Source organism: Sitophilus oryzae, unplaced genomic scaffold (assembly GCF_002938485.1).
Source record: "Sitophilus oryzae breed Bouriz unplaced genomic scaffold, Soryzae_2.0 scaffold_684_pilon_pilon, whole genome shotgun sequence".
NCBI classification, from domain to species: Eukaryota; Metazoa; Arthropoda; class Insecta; order Coleoptera; family Curculionidae; genus Sitophilus; species Sitophilus oryzae.
In genome coordinates this window covers 1,220,013-1,237,378 of record NW_022147289.1, presented here as the reverse complement: position 1 = coordinate 1,237,378, position 17,366 = coordinate 1,220,013, and the positions used below count along the sequence as shown (strand labels likewise).

At 33.6% G+C, this 17,366-nt stretch overlaps 1 protein-coding gene across 2 annotated transcripts; it reads left to right on the top strand.

The window, feature by feature from the left end:
- The first annotated feature begins 327 nt into the window (after positions 1–327).
- LOC115888159 (embryonic polarity protein dorsal-like) lies at positions 328–16,823 on the top strand. Of its 2 annotated transcripts, none has more exons than XM_030907757.1 (9): positions 328–425; positions 3,011–3,186; positions 5,306–5,490; positions 10,891–11,069; positions 11,330–11,562; positions 13,669–13,909; positions 14,232–14,306; positions 14,945–15,007; positions 16,294–16,823. In XM_030907757.1, exons 2-9 carry the CDS (start codon positions 3,040–3,042, stop codon positions 16,482–16,484), a joined length of 1,314 nt encoding a protein of 437 aa, XP_030763617.1. In that variant the 5' UTR covers positions 328–425; positions 3,011–3,039; the 3' UTR covers positions 16,485–16,823. The 2 variants fall into 2 exon arrangements, with proteins under 2 accessions (XP_030763617.1, XP_030763618.1); XM_030907758.1 differs by lacking the exon at positions 328–425 and adding an exon at positions 2,482–2,524.
- The last annotated feature ends 543 nt before the right edge of the window (positions 16,824–17,366 follow it).

Below are 17,366 nucleotides of genomic sequence, written 5' to 3'. Positions count from 1 at the left end.
CTCTCTATCTCCAAGAAGTTTCCGAGATACCCATAGAGAAAGTCGTAGGAAACTCACCCTGTATATAGACTATTATACTGAATTAATACAAATATTACAGTCATTGCAGGGGTAAATACCATTATCCTTCAAGTGGTAAACTTTAAGAGGGTACAAGTACCTACAATTAAAAGGCAAAAAGTTTTATGATATTTAATATTTATATTTTCCATGAATGTCTCTTAAGTATCAATATATATTTACTATCTATGCTTTAGAATGCTAATAGCGAATTTTATCGGAATACAGCCAGGTTCTCGTCAGTGTTCTGAGACGTCAAGCTAGTGAATGTTCTTTCACCAATTCTAAAAGAGTGAAATATAATAAAACAATACAAACTTTGTTGTTAGGGAATTAGTTTGAAGTTAAAAATCGATATTTTCTAGGTAAGTAAGATTTATGATTATTAGATATTATATTATTTATTGATCAAGAAAAAAACAGCGTAACAAAGGCCTTTGAAAAAGACAATTAAATATACTCCTATATATGTCATTTATTAAAACTGATATAAAATTTTCCTGTCATTGTTTCATGAGAAACAGAACACAGAGTAGATTTTAACAATGCAACAATTATAACGAACGAACCGCTAACAATATTGCCTTTAAACAAAAAATATACAGGCTGAGTTTCCTACGATGTTCTCTATAGGTATCTCGGAATCTACTGGAGATAGAGAATCGGTTAAATGAGAAAAGAATTGCAGTTTTGTGGGGTTATAAATATGCGCCTTTCAGATTTTTTTTAAAAAGTTCATGGCTTACTTAGATATTTCGAAAAAATAAATTTCGGCTATTTTAAAAATTGTCCCTAATTCCATTATAATCTATTTTAGACAAAAAGTTTTCAGATAAAAGTTGTAGATAATCACATCCTTAATGAGATTGTGTTCTCCGTTTTTTTCTAAAGCCCGTCATTTTTGACATATGACACAAACATGTGTTTTTTTAAATGGAAACCGTAGTTGGCCATGACTTCATAAAAAGCGCTTCATTTTTCAGTTCAAAATTTTCAGTTCAAATATTTTTGAACAATACGGGCATTGTAGGCAGAGCAACCACATCAGCAATTTGATTACTTGAAAACGTGGGATTTTGATCCGCGGTAGCACAAACGAACACTTGCTTTAACTCCTGTTTTTCATTAATCAACACATCAGGCTTTTTGTGTTTTTGTGGGGCACGCACCCATGTGTTTCAAAATTATTAATAACTCTTGATATAGTAGATAAAGATGGATTGGCCTGTTTACAAAAGTTTGTGGAAAAATTGTTTGTATATCCCGATAAGACCTATTTTGGAAATACCATTTTACAATTTGAATTTTCTCACGAACTTCGTAAACATCCATTATTTTACTTAAAAAATAAATTTTACACGAGAACTGTCGCGAGAATCTACGTATTCGTTTTGGCTATTAAAACACGAATAAATACAAATTCTGAAACATTCTTATCACATATCGACCTATTTCTATTTTATCGCATTTTTTCGCCAGCTTTTTATCCGGCGGACGGGTATACGCTAATTCGTCCGGTTCTGCCTATGTTACTACTACGGTGGTCCGGTCTGTATATGCCATTCGAACAATTTAATTTTTGAAATAGATAGTTACATGTCTTCTCTTTATGTCACAGACGCTGTGGTAATCACTAAATTTGACGTTTAAGTTATATATGTTCTTGTCAGGCAGGTTATAAAAAAGTTTTTATAAAAATTTTAAATATGTAAAACTTGGAAAATAAGTTGGTTATAATAATGGTTTTATAATTCAGAAACTCTCTATTTATTTATCTAGTAATGCTAAAACACTCTATTTTTAAAGTCGATTAGAGAAAATAGTAAAATGATTCATTGGCAAGTAATGTAAACATTTACGATCCGGTAAAATTGTGATGTAAGAGGAGACTTAGCTTGCCTACGGCGGTTCAGTAGTAGACTGGCCAGCCGGCTGTTGTGTTGTGTTTTGTCATAGAGCTGCTATTTGGGGGTTGAGAGTCTTTTGACTATAAACGTTGCAAGTACTGTAAGGCAACGGGTCGTTTGACCGGAAAAAAACCTCTGGTGACGTCTTTCCTTCGAGGTTGGTCTTGAGAGTTTGAGGTCTCCCTTGTCTTCTCGATTGACACGATGCGGCGTTGGGGTAGAGAGACTAGTGAGGTACCCCAATTAGCTTATTCGATTGGGATGCGAATCTGTTTAGCGGCAGAGTTGCGTCCGGGGAAGCCTATACTATTTCAGGCGACACTAGCTAGTTGTTGAAGATTATTAACCAATATATAACCGAATGATATTTGAATTAGATGGAAAATATGGAATGGGATATATTGAATAGAATATATCAGTGGCTAGGGGGCGGAGTACCCCCGGGTGAGTCTTACTATTTAACTATTAATTTTATCCAGATCAGTAAATGTTTGTTTTGTTATTTTCATGTACAATGAGAGAGTGCTTGCCAATGACCAACTAAATGGATATTTGAGGTGAATTTGCATTGTGAGACCCGGTTGAGTAAGCCCCAGAAATAAGCGATTTTACAAATATTTTTTTTCCTCAAAAATGGTTAATGTTTGATATCAAAATTCATAAAATTTTACAGATAATTCAAGTATGTAATAAAAAATGGGGGTACCCATTTAAAATAAGAAAGTTATTGTCAATTTCTGGTATTTTTGGAACTGCCAACATATTGAAAATATTTTTAATCGATAGATCTCGTTGTGAAACAACGATGTATAAAAAAAACTCCGATCTAAATGTTGTAGTTCTCTAGAAACACCCTCTAGACACCCTGTATACGAGTGGCAACGAAAAAATCTCATAGTCGTGTTTCCAGAGTCAAAATATAGTCAGTTGTAATATTTGTACTTATTTATTAAATAACCTTATAATTTGAACTTGCAATGAATAGAATTGCTATCTAGATTCCAAATCCTCACTTTTATAGTTAGTCAGTTTCCGTGTTTCAGTTGCTGTTATCAGAGAAAACTATCCGGACATGTTCTATGACCAGCACTTCAGAGAACCAGTATGCCCTCTGCCGTCATCTATGTCGTACAACGGGAGTGGTGAGATAGCCTTGCCGCCTCAACCACAACATCTACCCAATACCGGAGCCCGAAGAAGGCAACAGCCTTACGTTAGGGTAAGGTTTACAATATTTTAATTTAAAGTAGATAAATCATTACATACACTATTTAGTCCAACCAGTGGGGGGCCATTATAGGCCTCTGCCATACAAAAGGTGGTGTAGTAGTAATTTTTTAATATGTTGTTAAGGTTTAGGTCTTGATGAAAAATCCTTGGGGTGCGACCGCTCGAGTCGCCATCTTGAATTAAAGATACAAAAAACTGTATTTTTCAAAATATATCCGCAGCGATTAATCTTACGATCAAAATGTTGGAATAAAAGTTAGATATCGATATTTTTTCGATGTATCAAGTATAACGGGACATCGTAAAAAGGGCGGAACAATTTGGGTGGAGTAATAATTTGGTCGGAGGCAAAAAGGGCGAAGAATATTTTGCAGATAACGAAATCTCCGGCCAAATTTTTCCTACAATCTTTTTGTTGACGCCCAAGTGACGTACACTCAAGAATACGAGCCCAGTCGCATATGAATTGGACCAAGGAAATATATTAACACAATATCGCATTTCTGAACTATAATTTTATTAAATAACTTTAACAAAAACAACTAAGATAATTTGCTGCTATATGGTATTAACAACTAATCAACAATATTTGTTGCTTATTTCAATTACAACAAGTTTCCCAGGAATTATTTTTAGCCAACGAAAACAATAAAGGCCGTTTAATTTCGATGCTCATCAAAAAAATGGAGCAGGCTGCTACATATTACTGTCAACCAGGCGGAAGAAGATACGATTTCCTTGTGCCCAAAATTTGATGCTGTTTTCGTAGTTGGCACCATCTCAAGGAAACATCTACCTCCACAAAACCAGGAAAAGGCAAAATTGCTGAAAGAATATATTCAGCTAATAGTTTAAAACATGAAAAAGTAGCTGAGAATATTCTGTTTCTCCATGCTTTTACTGGCTGTGACACGACATCGTCAATCTTCAACCAAGGAAAAATGAAGTTTTGTTTGCTCCAGAAAACAGCAGGACTCTGCTTTGTATGGTGGCAACTTGGAAGAAGACACCTTAGAAGAAATCCGCTACAAACGTTTTACTAGATCAACCACAAAAAGTAAATTCAATCTTGCTTGATTGCCACCAACGAAGGATGCTGCGCGGTATCATTCTTTCAGGACATATCATTAAGTCCAGAAATGGAATGGAATCGAGAAAAAACCTGAAGACTGGGGCTGGAAACTGGGCAGCAATGGGCTTGTTCCTCTCACCATGACAAAACAAGCAGCAGCACTCAACAACTTATTGAAATTCATCTCATGCACTTGTAGAAGAGGATGCGGCGCAGCATGTGGTTGCAGGAAAGCTGGGTTGAAGTGTTCCGTTGTATGTCGTTTCTGCAGTGGTTAGTCATGCGAAAATGTTCCAGAGGTTCACATCGACATTGAGGACGAAGATGACCAAGACTTAACAATGGAAGAGCAATATATTTCCATAAACACCTATTACGATGACACCGAAGACAATACTCAAAACGTTATTAATAACCGACTCGGACCATCAAAGAAAAGAAAACGCTAATAAATCGCCATGGCACTACCTTATTTTTCAGTTTTTTTATGTTGTGCGTTATATTTCAATGAGACATATGAAGGTTATAACATATTTTTTTGCTAATAAATCGCCATGGCACTACCTTATTTTTCAGTTTTTTTATGTTGTGCGTTATATTTCAATGAGACATATGAAGGTTATAACATATTTTTTTGCTAATAAATCGCCATGGTACTACCTTATTTTTCAGTTTTTTTTTATGTTGTACGTAAATGAGACATATGAAAGTTATAACATATCTTTTTCGCTCCGTGGCACCATGACACTACCTCACCATCCGCTGCTGTTTATACCTAAGTAAAAAATAGCGAAAATTTCGGAAAAAATATAAAATTGGGGAGTTTTTCTATTTTTTTGGAAAATATATTCAACTTTTCGGCACTGTACCCTCTATCCAAGATGGCGGCTCGAGCGGTCCCACCCCAAGGTCGAAAACTTGGATTTTTTGTCAAGACCCAAACCTTAACAGCATATAAAAAATTACTACTACACCACCTTTTGGATGGCAAAACACCCCACTGACTGGACTAATTGCTTAATGTTTGTTTTTTCAGATAATAGAACAACCAGCATCGAAAGCCTTAAGGTTTCGATATGAGTGCGAGAGTCGCTTTGCTGGCTCTATTCCAGGAGCGAGTAGTACTCCGGAATACAAGACGTATCCAGAGATCGAAGTGGTAGGGTACAAAGGCAAAGCAGTAGTTGTAGTTTTCTGTGTAATGAAAGACCCGCCTTATACGTAAGTATCTAGTTTTTTTGGGACATTGTGTACCAAAGAGTGCGCAATAATTAGAAAAAAATGTGGAATCAGCGTGTTCAAATTTCATGGTGCCAACATCCAAAAATTACAATTCATATGTAAAATGTACCAAAAGCTGTAAAAATTAAAAAAAAAGTTATAAGTATTATTAAAAGTAACACTCCGATTTTACAACACTTGGCAATTTTTGTGATCATACGTGTTATTAATAATTAACTCTAAAGACATATCTAGGGTTGCCAACGCTCGAAGTTGCTTATCCGCTAGTTTCGTATTTAAAAACCGCTGCTAGGGCCGATATTGAAACTGAAATTTTTCCGTGTCGCCTATTTTTGAACCTTTTAATAAGGCTCTCATTACGTGATGCCAGATTGTTATAGCTAAATTCCGGGAGGGGAAAAAGCCCGAGTAAAAATGAAAAACACACATCACCTCCCTTTTCCTATTCCACATTTGCGAGGATATTGTGTGGAAACTAACTTTAATACGAATCATAGTCAAAACTTGATTTATTGACACAAACACAAATAACATAAACAAAGGTATATTATAATTATAATTACCAAAAAATAGCATTAAGTGAAGCTAAATAACTAGATTTAAACGAAGGAATATATAGGCATAAGTATGTATGTTTTAAGTATGTATGTTAGTGGGACATAATTGGAGCTATTTCGGCTATAACGAGATTTTTTAAAGGTACATAATTATAATTTTAGAAGATGTTCATAAAACATTTAAACACTAGTTGATTAAAAAAGTATACCATTAATATTGCAAATTATATTTCATCCTCTCATAGTATTTAAGTCTATACAGACCGGACCACCGTAGTAGTAACATAGGCAAAACCGGACGAATTAGCCTATACCCGTCCGCCGGGTAAAAAGCAGGCGAAAAAATGCGATAAAATAAAAATAGGTACAACTTGGTACAACTTAACAAGTATAGCTAGAGACGTAAGAAATATAAAATAAGAGACGCCCCTCGATGCGCTGTGAACAGCCCGCAAATTTGCTTTAACCAGATTTGTCGTAGCGTAATTGCATCTCTCTTTCGCCGAATGCGTTCTCTCTCTATCGTGTGCGCGACCGGTGCTATCGGCTTTGTTCGCGGTAGCGATCCCTGACTAACCCCTGACAAATCCGCGACAAATAACTGATTTATCAACTACGCATGCGCGGTTCAAAATAGGTTTGGGATTGACATTTCTCCGCGAACGCGTTTTGTACATTTGTTTTGAACTTTTAAATTAACGATACGGATAAAATTACGACAGTTAATTAAAACCGCTGTAAAATCCACAAAACTTCTTGGTAATAATTAATCATATAGACAAAATACATTGATTAATAATGAACAGTGATATAGAACGTGATAAACCTTTATATTTTTTAAAATATTGAATTATTTGTTTATATTCCTAACCGATGTTTTTTTTTTGCTACAGAGGTAAGCGAATTTTTGGAATTTAATTCCAGTACTGTCGAAGAAAAATTTTATAGATGGACTCATGGTGATACGTTACTTTTTTTGGATCTCTATAAACACACAGAACTAAAAAAATGCCCCTTACAGAGAAGTGCTTTTGTCAACAAACGCAATAGTCCGCAATACGCATGCACCTGACAAGAAGTACAGGCATCTATCCGCTGACTATTCTGATCGATCCCGTACCAGTTCTCGATTCGATTAAGCGCTTCCGCGAACGACTGATTGTTTGTCAGAATCCGGAACTTATTGTACCGCGAACGCTCATATTCAAAGCGCGCCGGCGCGCCAGTCAGGGGTTAGTCAGGAATCGCTACCGCGAACAAAGCTATCCTCAAGTCTCTTCCTATATTTGTCAAACTGTAGATATGTGATAAGAATGTTTCAGAATTCGTATTTATTCGTGTTTTAATAGCCAAGACAAATACATAGATTCTCGCGACAGTTCTCGTGTAAATTTTATTTTTTTAGTAAAATAATGGATGTTTACGAAGTTCGTGAGAAAATTCAAATTGTAAAATGGTATTTCCAAAATAGGTCTTATCGGGATATACAAACAATTTTTCCACAAGCTTTTGTAGATAGGCCAATTCCATCTTTACCTACTGTATCAAGAGTTATTAATAATTTTGAAACACATGGGTGCGTTCCCACAAAAACAAAAAAAGCCTGATGTGTTGATTAATGAAGAACAGGAGTTAAAGCAAGTGTTCTTTGTGCTACCGCGGATCAAAATCCCACGTTTTCAAGTAATCAAATTGCTGAGGTGGTTGTCCTGCCCACAATGCCCGTATTGATCACGAATATTTGAACAATACTTTTCCCAACCGTTTAATTAGTGGACATGGAACTATTTTGTGGCCCGCTAGATCACCAAATCTTTCTCTCAATGACTTATTTTTGTGGGGTTATGTAAAATCCAAAGTGTATGGTCATATTAGGGCTAATAATCTGGATGAGCTTCAAGTAAAAATACGAGAAGCTTTCCAAACTATTAGCCCTAATATGTTAGCCAATGTCAGACGGGGATTTTACGACCGCCTAGGCTTCTGTCTAGCCCAAGAAGATGGTCTTTTTGAACACTTGTTATAACTTTTTTTATTTAGAGTTGGGTTTAGAGAATTTATTTAGTAGCTTGGTCTTCTCTATATATATATATATATATATATATATATATATATATATATATATATATATATATATATATATATATATATATATATATATATATATATATATATGTGGTATAATATCGGGAAGCGGTCTGTTTCAATTAAACTCACTTTAATCTAAATAGCTCTATATTTCGACATCATTTATGTCTTCATCAGGAGCGTCAGCTAAAAACAATAGTCATTACAATTGTAACTTAGGAATAAAAGTTTTTTCATTAAAATACGTTACAACAAATTAATAAAACAAAACAAAAATACTACTTACAATTAGAGTCAAATTTTACAAAAAAAAACATACAATAATGTAAAATAAACTACTTTGATCTACAAACCACCATTGACAACGTACGTATATAAAATAAACATGAAGTGTATTAATATCAAATTCTTTCGCTTTAGTGAAGAGCGAACGCTCCAAGAAACAAACAACTAAGAAAAAAATTTATAAAAAGATTGTAAACTGCATATTTGCAGGCATCGCATCCCATCTTATTTTTGCTGCTATATTTAAATGTATGTGTGTTATTTTATTTAATTGATTTATAATTCCCTTAATAAATTACAATATATGGAACTAAGGCTGTCAATATCCGATCTTGAATTTATAGAGTTTTTGTTGTTATTAATGTGAACCATTTCCAAAAAAATTCTTTTTCGGAAATTGCCTTCCTGTTCCAGTATAGATGCACTGTCGTAATCAAATTGATGATCTTGGTTCTGAAAATGAATAGCTAGTGCACAAGACTTTTTTCCGAGACGGCAGTCACTCTTGTGTTGCGTAATCCTCTGTTTAAGATTTTGTGATGTCTGGCCTATATAACATTTATCGCATTGCAAACACGGAATATTATAAACAATATTACTCCTTTGCAATATTGGTACCCTATCCTTAGTCCTAGAGAAGCAATTTTTAGATGTTAACGAATTATATTTAGCAATTCTAATATCATATTCTTTTAAATATGAAATAATGTTATCTGTTAAGTTCTGTATGTAAGGTAATTTTTTATAAACAATATTCAAACCCTCCGTGGTCTTTGTTGGTGTATACGGTTTACTTGTATTATAAATTAGTTTTCGTAATATATTTTTTGGATAACCATTATTAACGAATATATTAAATAACTTATTTAAATTTTCTTTATGAAAACATGCATCTGATATATACAATATCCTGTTCTTTAAGGCGATAATTGTATTATATTTCTGACTAGTAGGATGGTTTGAATAATAATTGATATATCTTTCTGCATCTGTGGATTTTTGATACCAGTCTGTTATAATGGAATTAGAATTTGTTCTTATTATTCTTGTGTCCAAAAAAGGCACACCGCCATTGTTTTCAGTTTCTACTGTAAATTGTATGTTGTTATTAATCGAATTAAAAATTTCTAACGTGTTATCAATTTGATCTCGTGGAACAGAAGTAACTAAGTCATCAACAAACTTGCAGATAAATGGAAGTTCAAAAGGTAACCGTGACTTTATTTTGTCCAATAAATAATCCATCACAATCAAAGCTAATATAGGACTAATTGGAGAGCCCATAGGTGTCCCAAAAATCTGTTGGTAAAACTTACCCTCAAAAGAAAAATGACAGTTATTAAAAACAAATGATAATAGTTTCAAGAAGCTGCTTTTTGTTAACGTGGTGTTAATTTCAATTTCTTGCCAGTATATTTCTATTATTTCTAAAACTAAATTGTATGGTATATTAGTAAACAGAGAAACAACGTCAAGTGAAACCAACACATAATTCTCTGGTAGTTGTTTATTTTTTACTCGATTTACAAACGAGAATGTATCTCGTACGTTATAGTCTGTTCTAGTTGACATAGATAGTGTTAAAATATCAGAGAGAAACTTAGCTAAGTTGTAGGTAGCTGATCCTATAGACTTACAATTGGTCTTAAAGGTACATTCTGCTTATGTATTTTTGGTAAACAGTACAATTTGGAACAGATGGATTTGTAAATTGTCAAATTTTTTGCTGTTGTTTCACTCATTTCGTTTTCCGATTTAAGCTTTTTTATGATATCATTGAGATGTCTCTGTGTCTTGGTTGTTGGATCACTATTTACAGATCTATAGGTGTTTTTTTGATTATGTAACGAGCACTTTGTTTACTCACTTGTTTCGTCGAACTGCTTGAATTCATTTTTGCTATTGATCAAATCGGTGTAAGAAAGTATGAAGCTATAAATTTTTTTTCGGGAGAGTTGGATTATCCGGGAAAGTCGAGTTATTGAATGTTATTGCACCCAAAAACGCCTTAATCTCTCTTTTATGCGTTAACATTTTGTTGTTCAATTCTATTAACATTTGAAATTGTCACAACACAACAAGACGCCTAGTTCGAATTCTTTTTCACTTATTTTTTACTACCCGAAACAGCGTTACATCACACAAACCTCGTACCTGAGTAAAAGTGAGAGTGTTTTATAGTCTCAATAACTGCATTAGCAAAAAACTAAAATACTTAAATATTACGACAAAACCCCGATTTCAATATTATTATAATGCGATTGCCATGATGGCGGCGTGAACTATGCGCCGGCGTGAACTATTTATTGATAGTTTCTGATTTCTGCCGTAGAGTCGCTGCGGTCGGAATTTGTTGAAATCAACTGAAATGCACCAAGCCTATACATTCTACATGTTTACCTAATTATTTATTATTTTTTTGGGTGTAATAAATTTCTATTTATTTTAGGGTTCATCCTCACAATTTAGTGGGTAAGGAAGGATGCAAAAATGGTTTTTGTACCTTACCCATACCTGCGGACACAATGAGGGTTCGGTTCTCGAAATTGGCCATACAGTGCGTCAAGAAGAAGGACATTAAGAGTTCTTTGAAATTAAAGGAAAAATATAACGTGGATTATTTTCGGCGTAAGTAAAAACTAGAGTTGCATGCCCACAGAAAGTTCACATAAAGATTTACGCCTTTATAGAAAAAACTTAAGTTATTAAAAATATTTAAGTAATTTTATAAGAAGTCAGATTTTTATATATTTTTATGATAAAATTTTAACAGCAGCATTTTTAAACTGTTAGGCGGTAGCCAGGCATTAGATTTTAAAAGATTTAAATCATTTTAACTTTAGAAATGACTTGGTAATAAAGCTTAATAAGCTGTTATTTTATTTCAGAACATTTTGCCCCACAAAATGAACTGTCTTCAATAGACCTCAACGCGGTAAGATTGTGCTTCCAGGTGTTAATTGAGGGCGACACTCCTGGGAAGTACAGGTATCCCCTGACACCTGTAGTCAGTAACATCATATATGATAAGAAGGCGGTGTCTGATCTGACAATAGTCAAGTTGTCAAGTAGAGTCGGTTATGTCGATATACCAAAGAATATAATATTGGTATGCGATAAGGTAATAAAAGAATATTTATTCTGTAGAACTATATAACTCGTTTATTGAAGGAATAAGAAAACGCGCAACCTTATCGGCGATTTCGTGGTACAAAAGGTGTCCGAGATGTAGCTGGCGTTACCGTTAGTGTCCGAGATTTAGTTTAGCTCTACGCCGCTGCGCGCTGATAGTCGTGTACAGCGCAGCAGATAAAGAATACTGTACCGTAGTTCTGCTTTCAGTCGACAGAGTGGGTGGTTGCCAGAGACAGTGTTGTCAGAACTACGAATTAATCCGTAGATTTACCGATTTTGGGTACGGTACGTTAATAATACGGATTTTCTATCATTAAAATGTAAGAGTTTCCATCGTATGATGGGCCCATAGTCCATAGCGGGCGACATAATTATAATATTAAAGAAAAAATATGATGAAACCTAATTTTTAATTTTAATCAAGATATTACATTGCTGTTTGTTTCATCTATTCTTTTACATGAAATAAAAAATACGGTGTTTATTCTATGTTTAAAACGTAATAAATTTTCAATACATAAATGCGGATGTTTCATGCAAAGATATTTTAGTCAGTCTTACAAATATTACACATTTTAATCAGACAACGCTGTCGCTTTCAGTTCCACGCCCTCTTCGATATGCCTTCGCTGGCCGAAATAGAGAAAGTGAGTGTTTTATGCGTTGGCCGTAGAACGAGTAGTGGCTCCACCGTATAGCACTTGAGACGTAAGGGGAAATCAAATCAGCCTTTTCACGAATTTGCCCATTAGGTTGCGTATTTTCCCAATTTTTTCAGTCAACGCTATTATGTTTTTTATGTGTAGTAATTAGCGGCGAACAAGACTTCTGTATTATAAGAGGTTGAATACCGTACGATAGAAAAAAAAACGGCATCAAAAAATAAAAAAATTGGTCAAGTGCGAGTCGGACTCGCGAACGAAGTGTTCTGTACCATTCATTATCTATACAACATTAGACACTATATTATTATAAACCTGTTTTCCTATTTAGCTGAAATTTTGAATGCGGATATAAGTAATTTAAAAAAAATTAAGAAACACATTACTAAAAATTGTATTAATCAATAATAAATATGTAAAAATATGCAAAAATTAAAAAAAAACGATTAAAAAAAAGTCGCCATGACTAGGATTCGAACCGGCCGGCCTTACTACGGCTCCAACGTCATAGCAGCGTCCTAACGCTTTAACAACGCGGCCACCGAGGACTTGAAAGATTCAAGTGTATGAAGGATTGTATGACGAATTCAAGGACTTGAAAGATTCAAAGAATGTAAAATTCTTACTTAAAAGATAATGTTTATTGAAAGTACTTTTTTATTTATAAACATTTATTTAATTCTGTTTTTAGTATTTGTTCTTATAGCGGCAACATAGATACATTATCTGTGAAAATTTCAGCTGTCTAGCTATAACGGTTCATAAGATAGACTTTTGTGACAGACGGACGGACAGCGAAGACTTAGTAATAGGGTTCCCGTTTTTACCCTTTGGGTACGGAACGAACCCTAAAAAGGGTCGCAAAAACTAAAATAAGATAAAAAGATATATCTCAAAAACTAAAAATGTACAACAAAAATAAAGTTTCTGTATAAGTATTATAAAGAGAAATTGAAAGTGATACAACCAACATTGATAACAGTCATTTTTAAAACATCATACGCTCGAAAAAAAGACGTCAAAGACGGGCTGGGGAACAACAATCGATTATTATTTTGGCGAGGTCAATTTCTAGACGTCATTTACTAAAAGTTGATATAAAACTTAAATATTAGCACTAATTATAGAAAGATTAAAAAAGAATAGAACGTATACACCGTTTAAGAATTATTTTTACCCAATATAAAAATAAATTACAACCTTCCTAAGGTTAACTGGCAGAGTAAGTAGCATTAAAAAATAAATAAGAGTACGGACCAAGCAAATGACGTCTAGAGCTTGATCTCGCCAAAATTATTATCGATTGTCATTTCTTAGCCGTGTTTGACTTTTTTTTTATCGTATGGTATTTGTAGTAGATTCTACCACTGATAATTGCAAACAAAAATCAGTATTACGTCACAACACTGCAATAATTATTCTATTTGAAGGTAGCAAAGGATGACATCGAAATTCATTTTTTCGAAATGAAGAACGATGAGATAGTTTGGAGTGCCAAGGCCGATTTCCTGCAGCACCAAGTCCACAAGCATCACGCCATCTGGTTCAAGACGCCGCGTTACAAAACGCTGGACGTGACAGAATCTGTCAAAGTCTTCATCCAACTCTACAGGCCTTCAGACCAAGCCACCAGCGAGCCCTTACCCTTCGAACTGCTCCCTGCCAACTCAGGTAGGACGCCGTATTAGTCCCTTTAGCATGGTTTAGCTCAAAAGATCGTTAACTACCATTGTTTCAATAGCATATTGATCAATAACATCAAATTGGTAGCGAAAAGAGAGTTAAATAGTTCGGTTCTTGATGAAATCGTTAAAAGTTAATATTTCGAAGTATGCAATGACGCTAAAAAGAGACTGGACATTGACGTTATTTCATTATTTTATAATTCTTAGAGTTAGAATTCGTGTCGCTTTTTGATTAGATTTTAATTTATATTTTGTTTAGCTGATTTTTGTTTGTTGTTTTGTTTATTTTATGCTTTTTTATTTTATAGTTGATGATCATTTTAAGAGAAAGAGGGCCAGGTTGGACCACACCGATGTTATGAATCAATTAACTGATCAAGATAGTAAGTTTTATTTTTTTTTAATTTTGTTTATTGTTGGTGGTGGGAGTCAGTTGCGCGATAACGATTAAATATTTTAATAATTAATTTTATTTAAATGACACTCAAAAACTCTTTAAAGATGTAAAAACAATTTCATAATTTTGATAATAATTACAATTGCACATATCATCGTAAGATTTAATTGGTTCATTTTATAATTTCTCTATAGATATAGTTCCAAAAGATAATAACAAATAATTAACAAAATTATGCTTGTTTTTTTACTATTTTTATTATTTTTTTATTCGCAACAAAGAATAATTGAACTCAGTATATTTTAATTCTTACAGACTGTAATATACGTAACTCCATAAAGAAAGGTGTCTCGTACTGTTTCAAATTATGTCGAGTTAAGAATTTAAATTCTAATTATTTTATTTAAGCAAACTATTTATTATTGTCTAGAAATAGGAAGACCCGGTATTACAAAAAACTTTATATCGGGGTTTTCTAATTGAAATTTTTAAACACAATATTTTTGTAAATTATTAAACATTTCGAAAATATTTTTATAGATATATTCGTAGTGACTTTTTAAAATCTAATGTTTGTTAAAAAGACAGAATTTATAATATTATCGAAATTTATTTGATTTTTAGGAATGGCAATGGAACAAACTCTGCAAACTCCCTTAATAGAACCAATTAACATAGAACCACTTGGTAAGTAAACTATATAAACATAGGAAATCCCATAGAAATTTTAAACTGTTCAAATATTGGCTTCCCTATTGATTTTATAGCAAAGTCGTAAATAGATTTTTTAAAAGTCTACGTTTGGTAAACACACATGCGAAATTTGAACCATTTTGGACAAGCCGATTTTGAGTAATTTGAGAAAAACTGCATCTCTTTTTAAATTAAAACTGAACAGGTAATAATCAAACACCAGTCAAAAACCGACATACTTTTGTACACAGTTACATAGTTGTCAACGTCATTTTCAAACAACTTAATTTTTATAAAATTTTAGTAATCAGACTAGTAATAATTTATTGTTATACACCTAAAGAAAAAGTAAGCATGATAAAATGGTAGTACACGGGAAATAGCTTAGACAGTGTATCTGACATATTTCAGTTAATTTTCTCTGAATATTAACACGTTAACTTATGACAATGACAAAATTATAGTTTGTAAACCTAAGGTATGTCAGTTTTTGACTGGTGTTTGAATGTTACCTGTTCGGTTTTAATATAAAAATGGATGCAATCTTTTTTAAATTGCTCAAAATCGGCTGGTCTAAAATTGTTCAAATTTAGCATGTGTATTTACCATACGTAAACCTTATAAACTATATTTACGACTTTGGTGTACAATCAACAAGGGAGTCAATATTTGAACAGTTCAAAATTTGCTTGGGATTTCCTTTGTTTCCAACGACGATGCACCACCCGGTATAACAAAATATACTAAACAAAAATGGCTGAAAAAAGTATCAAATTAAAACTTCAAAATGAATTTAAATCCAACAATTTACCTTTATATCTTATGTGATTTAAAATACCTTAATTTTTTTTTATGTGACACTTGTCTCTGTTGTGGTTAAGGCGTTTTTCTAGCCGAATATACATGACCCACAAGGACCGGTGAATCATACCATTTAAAATTATATTTTGTCAAGAATTTAAATTGAAATTCCGTTATTTAAGCAAACTGTTTAATGGCATCTATAACATCATACTTAAAATTTGATTAGAAATTTGTAGAATCCAAAAAATATAAAAAACATATTTTTTAATTTGGGTTGATTGACCTTTGTAGCGACTATATTTCTTGTACAAAAGTTTATTTTGTCACAGATTTAAAATTCCAAATAATAAAAAAAATGTTTTGTAAAATATCACTGCCTGGAATGTGTCTGAATCTAGATAATGATTATTAAATACAACAGAAACATTTCAAATGTCAAGATTAATTTAAATCCAACAATTTATTTTCTATTCCAGCCTTTATGAATGACCGGCCGTCATGTTCCACCTGGCATATTCCAGAGAACTCTTCGACAAACATGTTTAGGCAACACGCAACCTCATCAGATGGTAACTGTATCGGGAATTTCGACAGCCACCATATCAGTTCGGCACAAGCTGGCAACACGATAAATGACATGACTATACTACCCGGATTCTTTGAATAAAAAAGATTAAGAAAGAAGCATTCCGTTTACGTAAAATATTATATTGTCAAGGTGTATGTGGCGCCATCTGTCGGAGAAGCGAACAACTAAAACCGCAACGTGTCAAGAAATCTGAAGACATTTTCTTGTTGCAGCGCCATCTCTTAATCAAGTCGACAAGTAAGGGAAGGAGACAATAGAATGTACTAGTAGATGGCGGAACCTTCCCGATAATTTTCGAACATTCCAGAAACACTCGCCAGGGGGTATATAAAGGCCCAGCGCTTGGGAGTTGGACCAGTTTTGAAGTTTGAATATACCGCGCTTTAAATTATTACGAATCGGACAATTTGGTGAAGGAATTTTATAAATAGTTAGTTATTGTGTGTATAAAGTGAGAAAAAAACAAATTCGTTAAGTATTTTATCATGAGTTTAAATTAGTGGACCCACGGAATCCGCAACAATTGGTGTCGGAAGTGCGATTCGAGAGAATTTTAAGAAGAAATTAAGTGGATTGGAAGATTTTTAGACCGAATTAGAGTATCTTTATGGTTGGTACAAGGGAGCAAGCGAAGAAAATGGAGGAAGTAAGCAAATTATTGGGCAATTTTATGGAGAATATGAGAAGAGAGAAGGCAGAAGAACAAGAAAGACTCCGTAAAGAACGAGAAGAAGAGCGAGCCCATTAGAAAGAGAAAAGGAAGAGGAAAAACTACGACGTCAATAAGAACAGGACCGGCTTGAGAACATTTTCGAAGATTTGAAAGTTCAACGACAACAAGACAAAGAAGAAGAACAAGACCGGCTTGAGAAAATTTTAGGTAATTTAGAAATCCGTCAAAACAATGAATGGAGAGACATTTTAGAAGATATAGAGATGCACCGGCCAGAAAGAAGGACA

Coding starts and splice junctions, on each gene's coding strand:
- LOC115888159 (XM_030907757.1), top strand. CDS start 3,040: ATGTTCTATGACCAGCACTTCAGAGAACCAGTATGCCCTCTGCCGTCA. Junction 5,491..10,890: donor ATGAAAGACCCGCCTTATAC/GTAAGTATCTAG, acceptor TATTTATTTTAG/GGTTCATCCTCACAATTTAG. Junction 11,070..11,329: donor TAACGTGGATTATTTTCGGC/GTAAGTAAAAAC, acceptor ATTTTATTTCAG/AACATTTTGCCCCACAAAAT.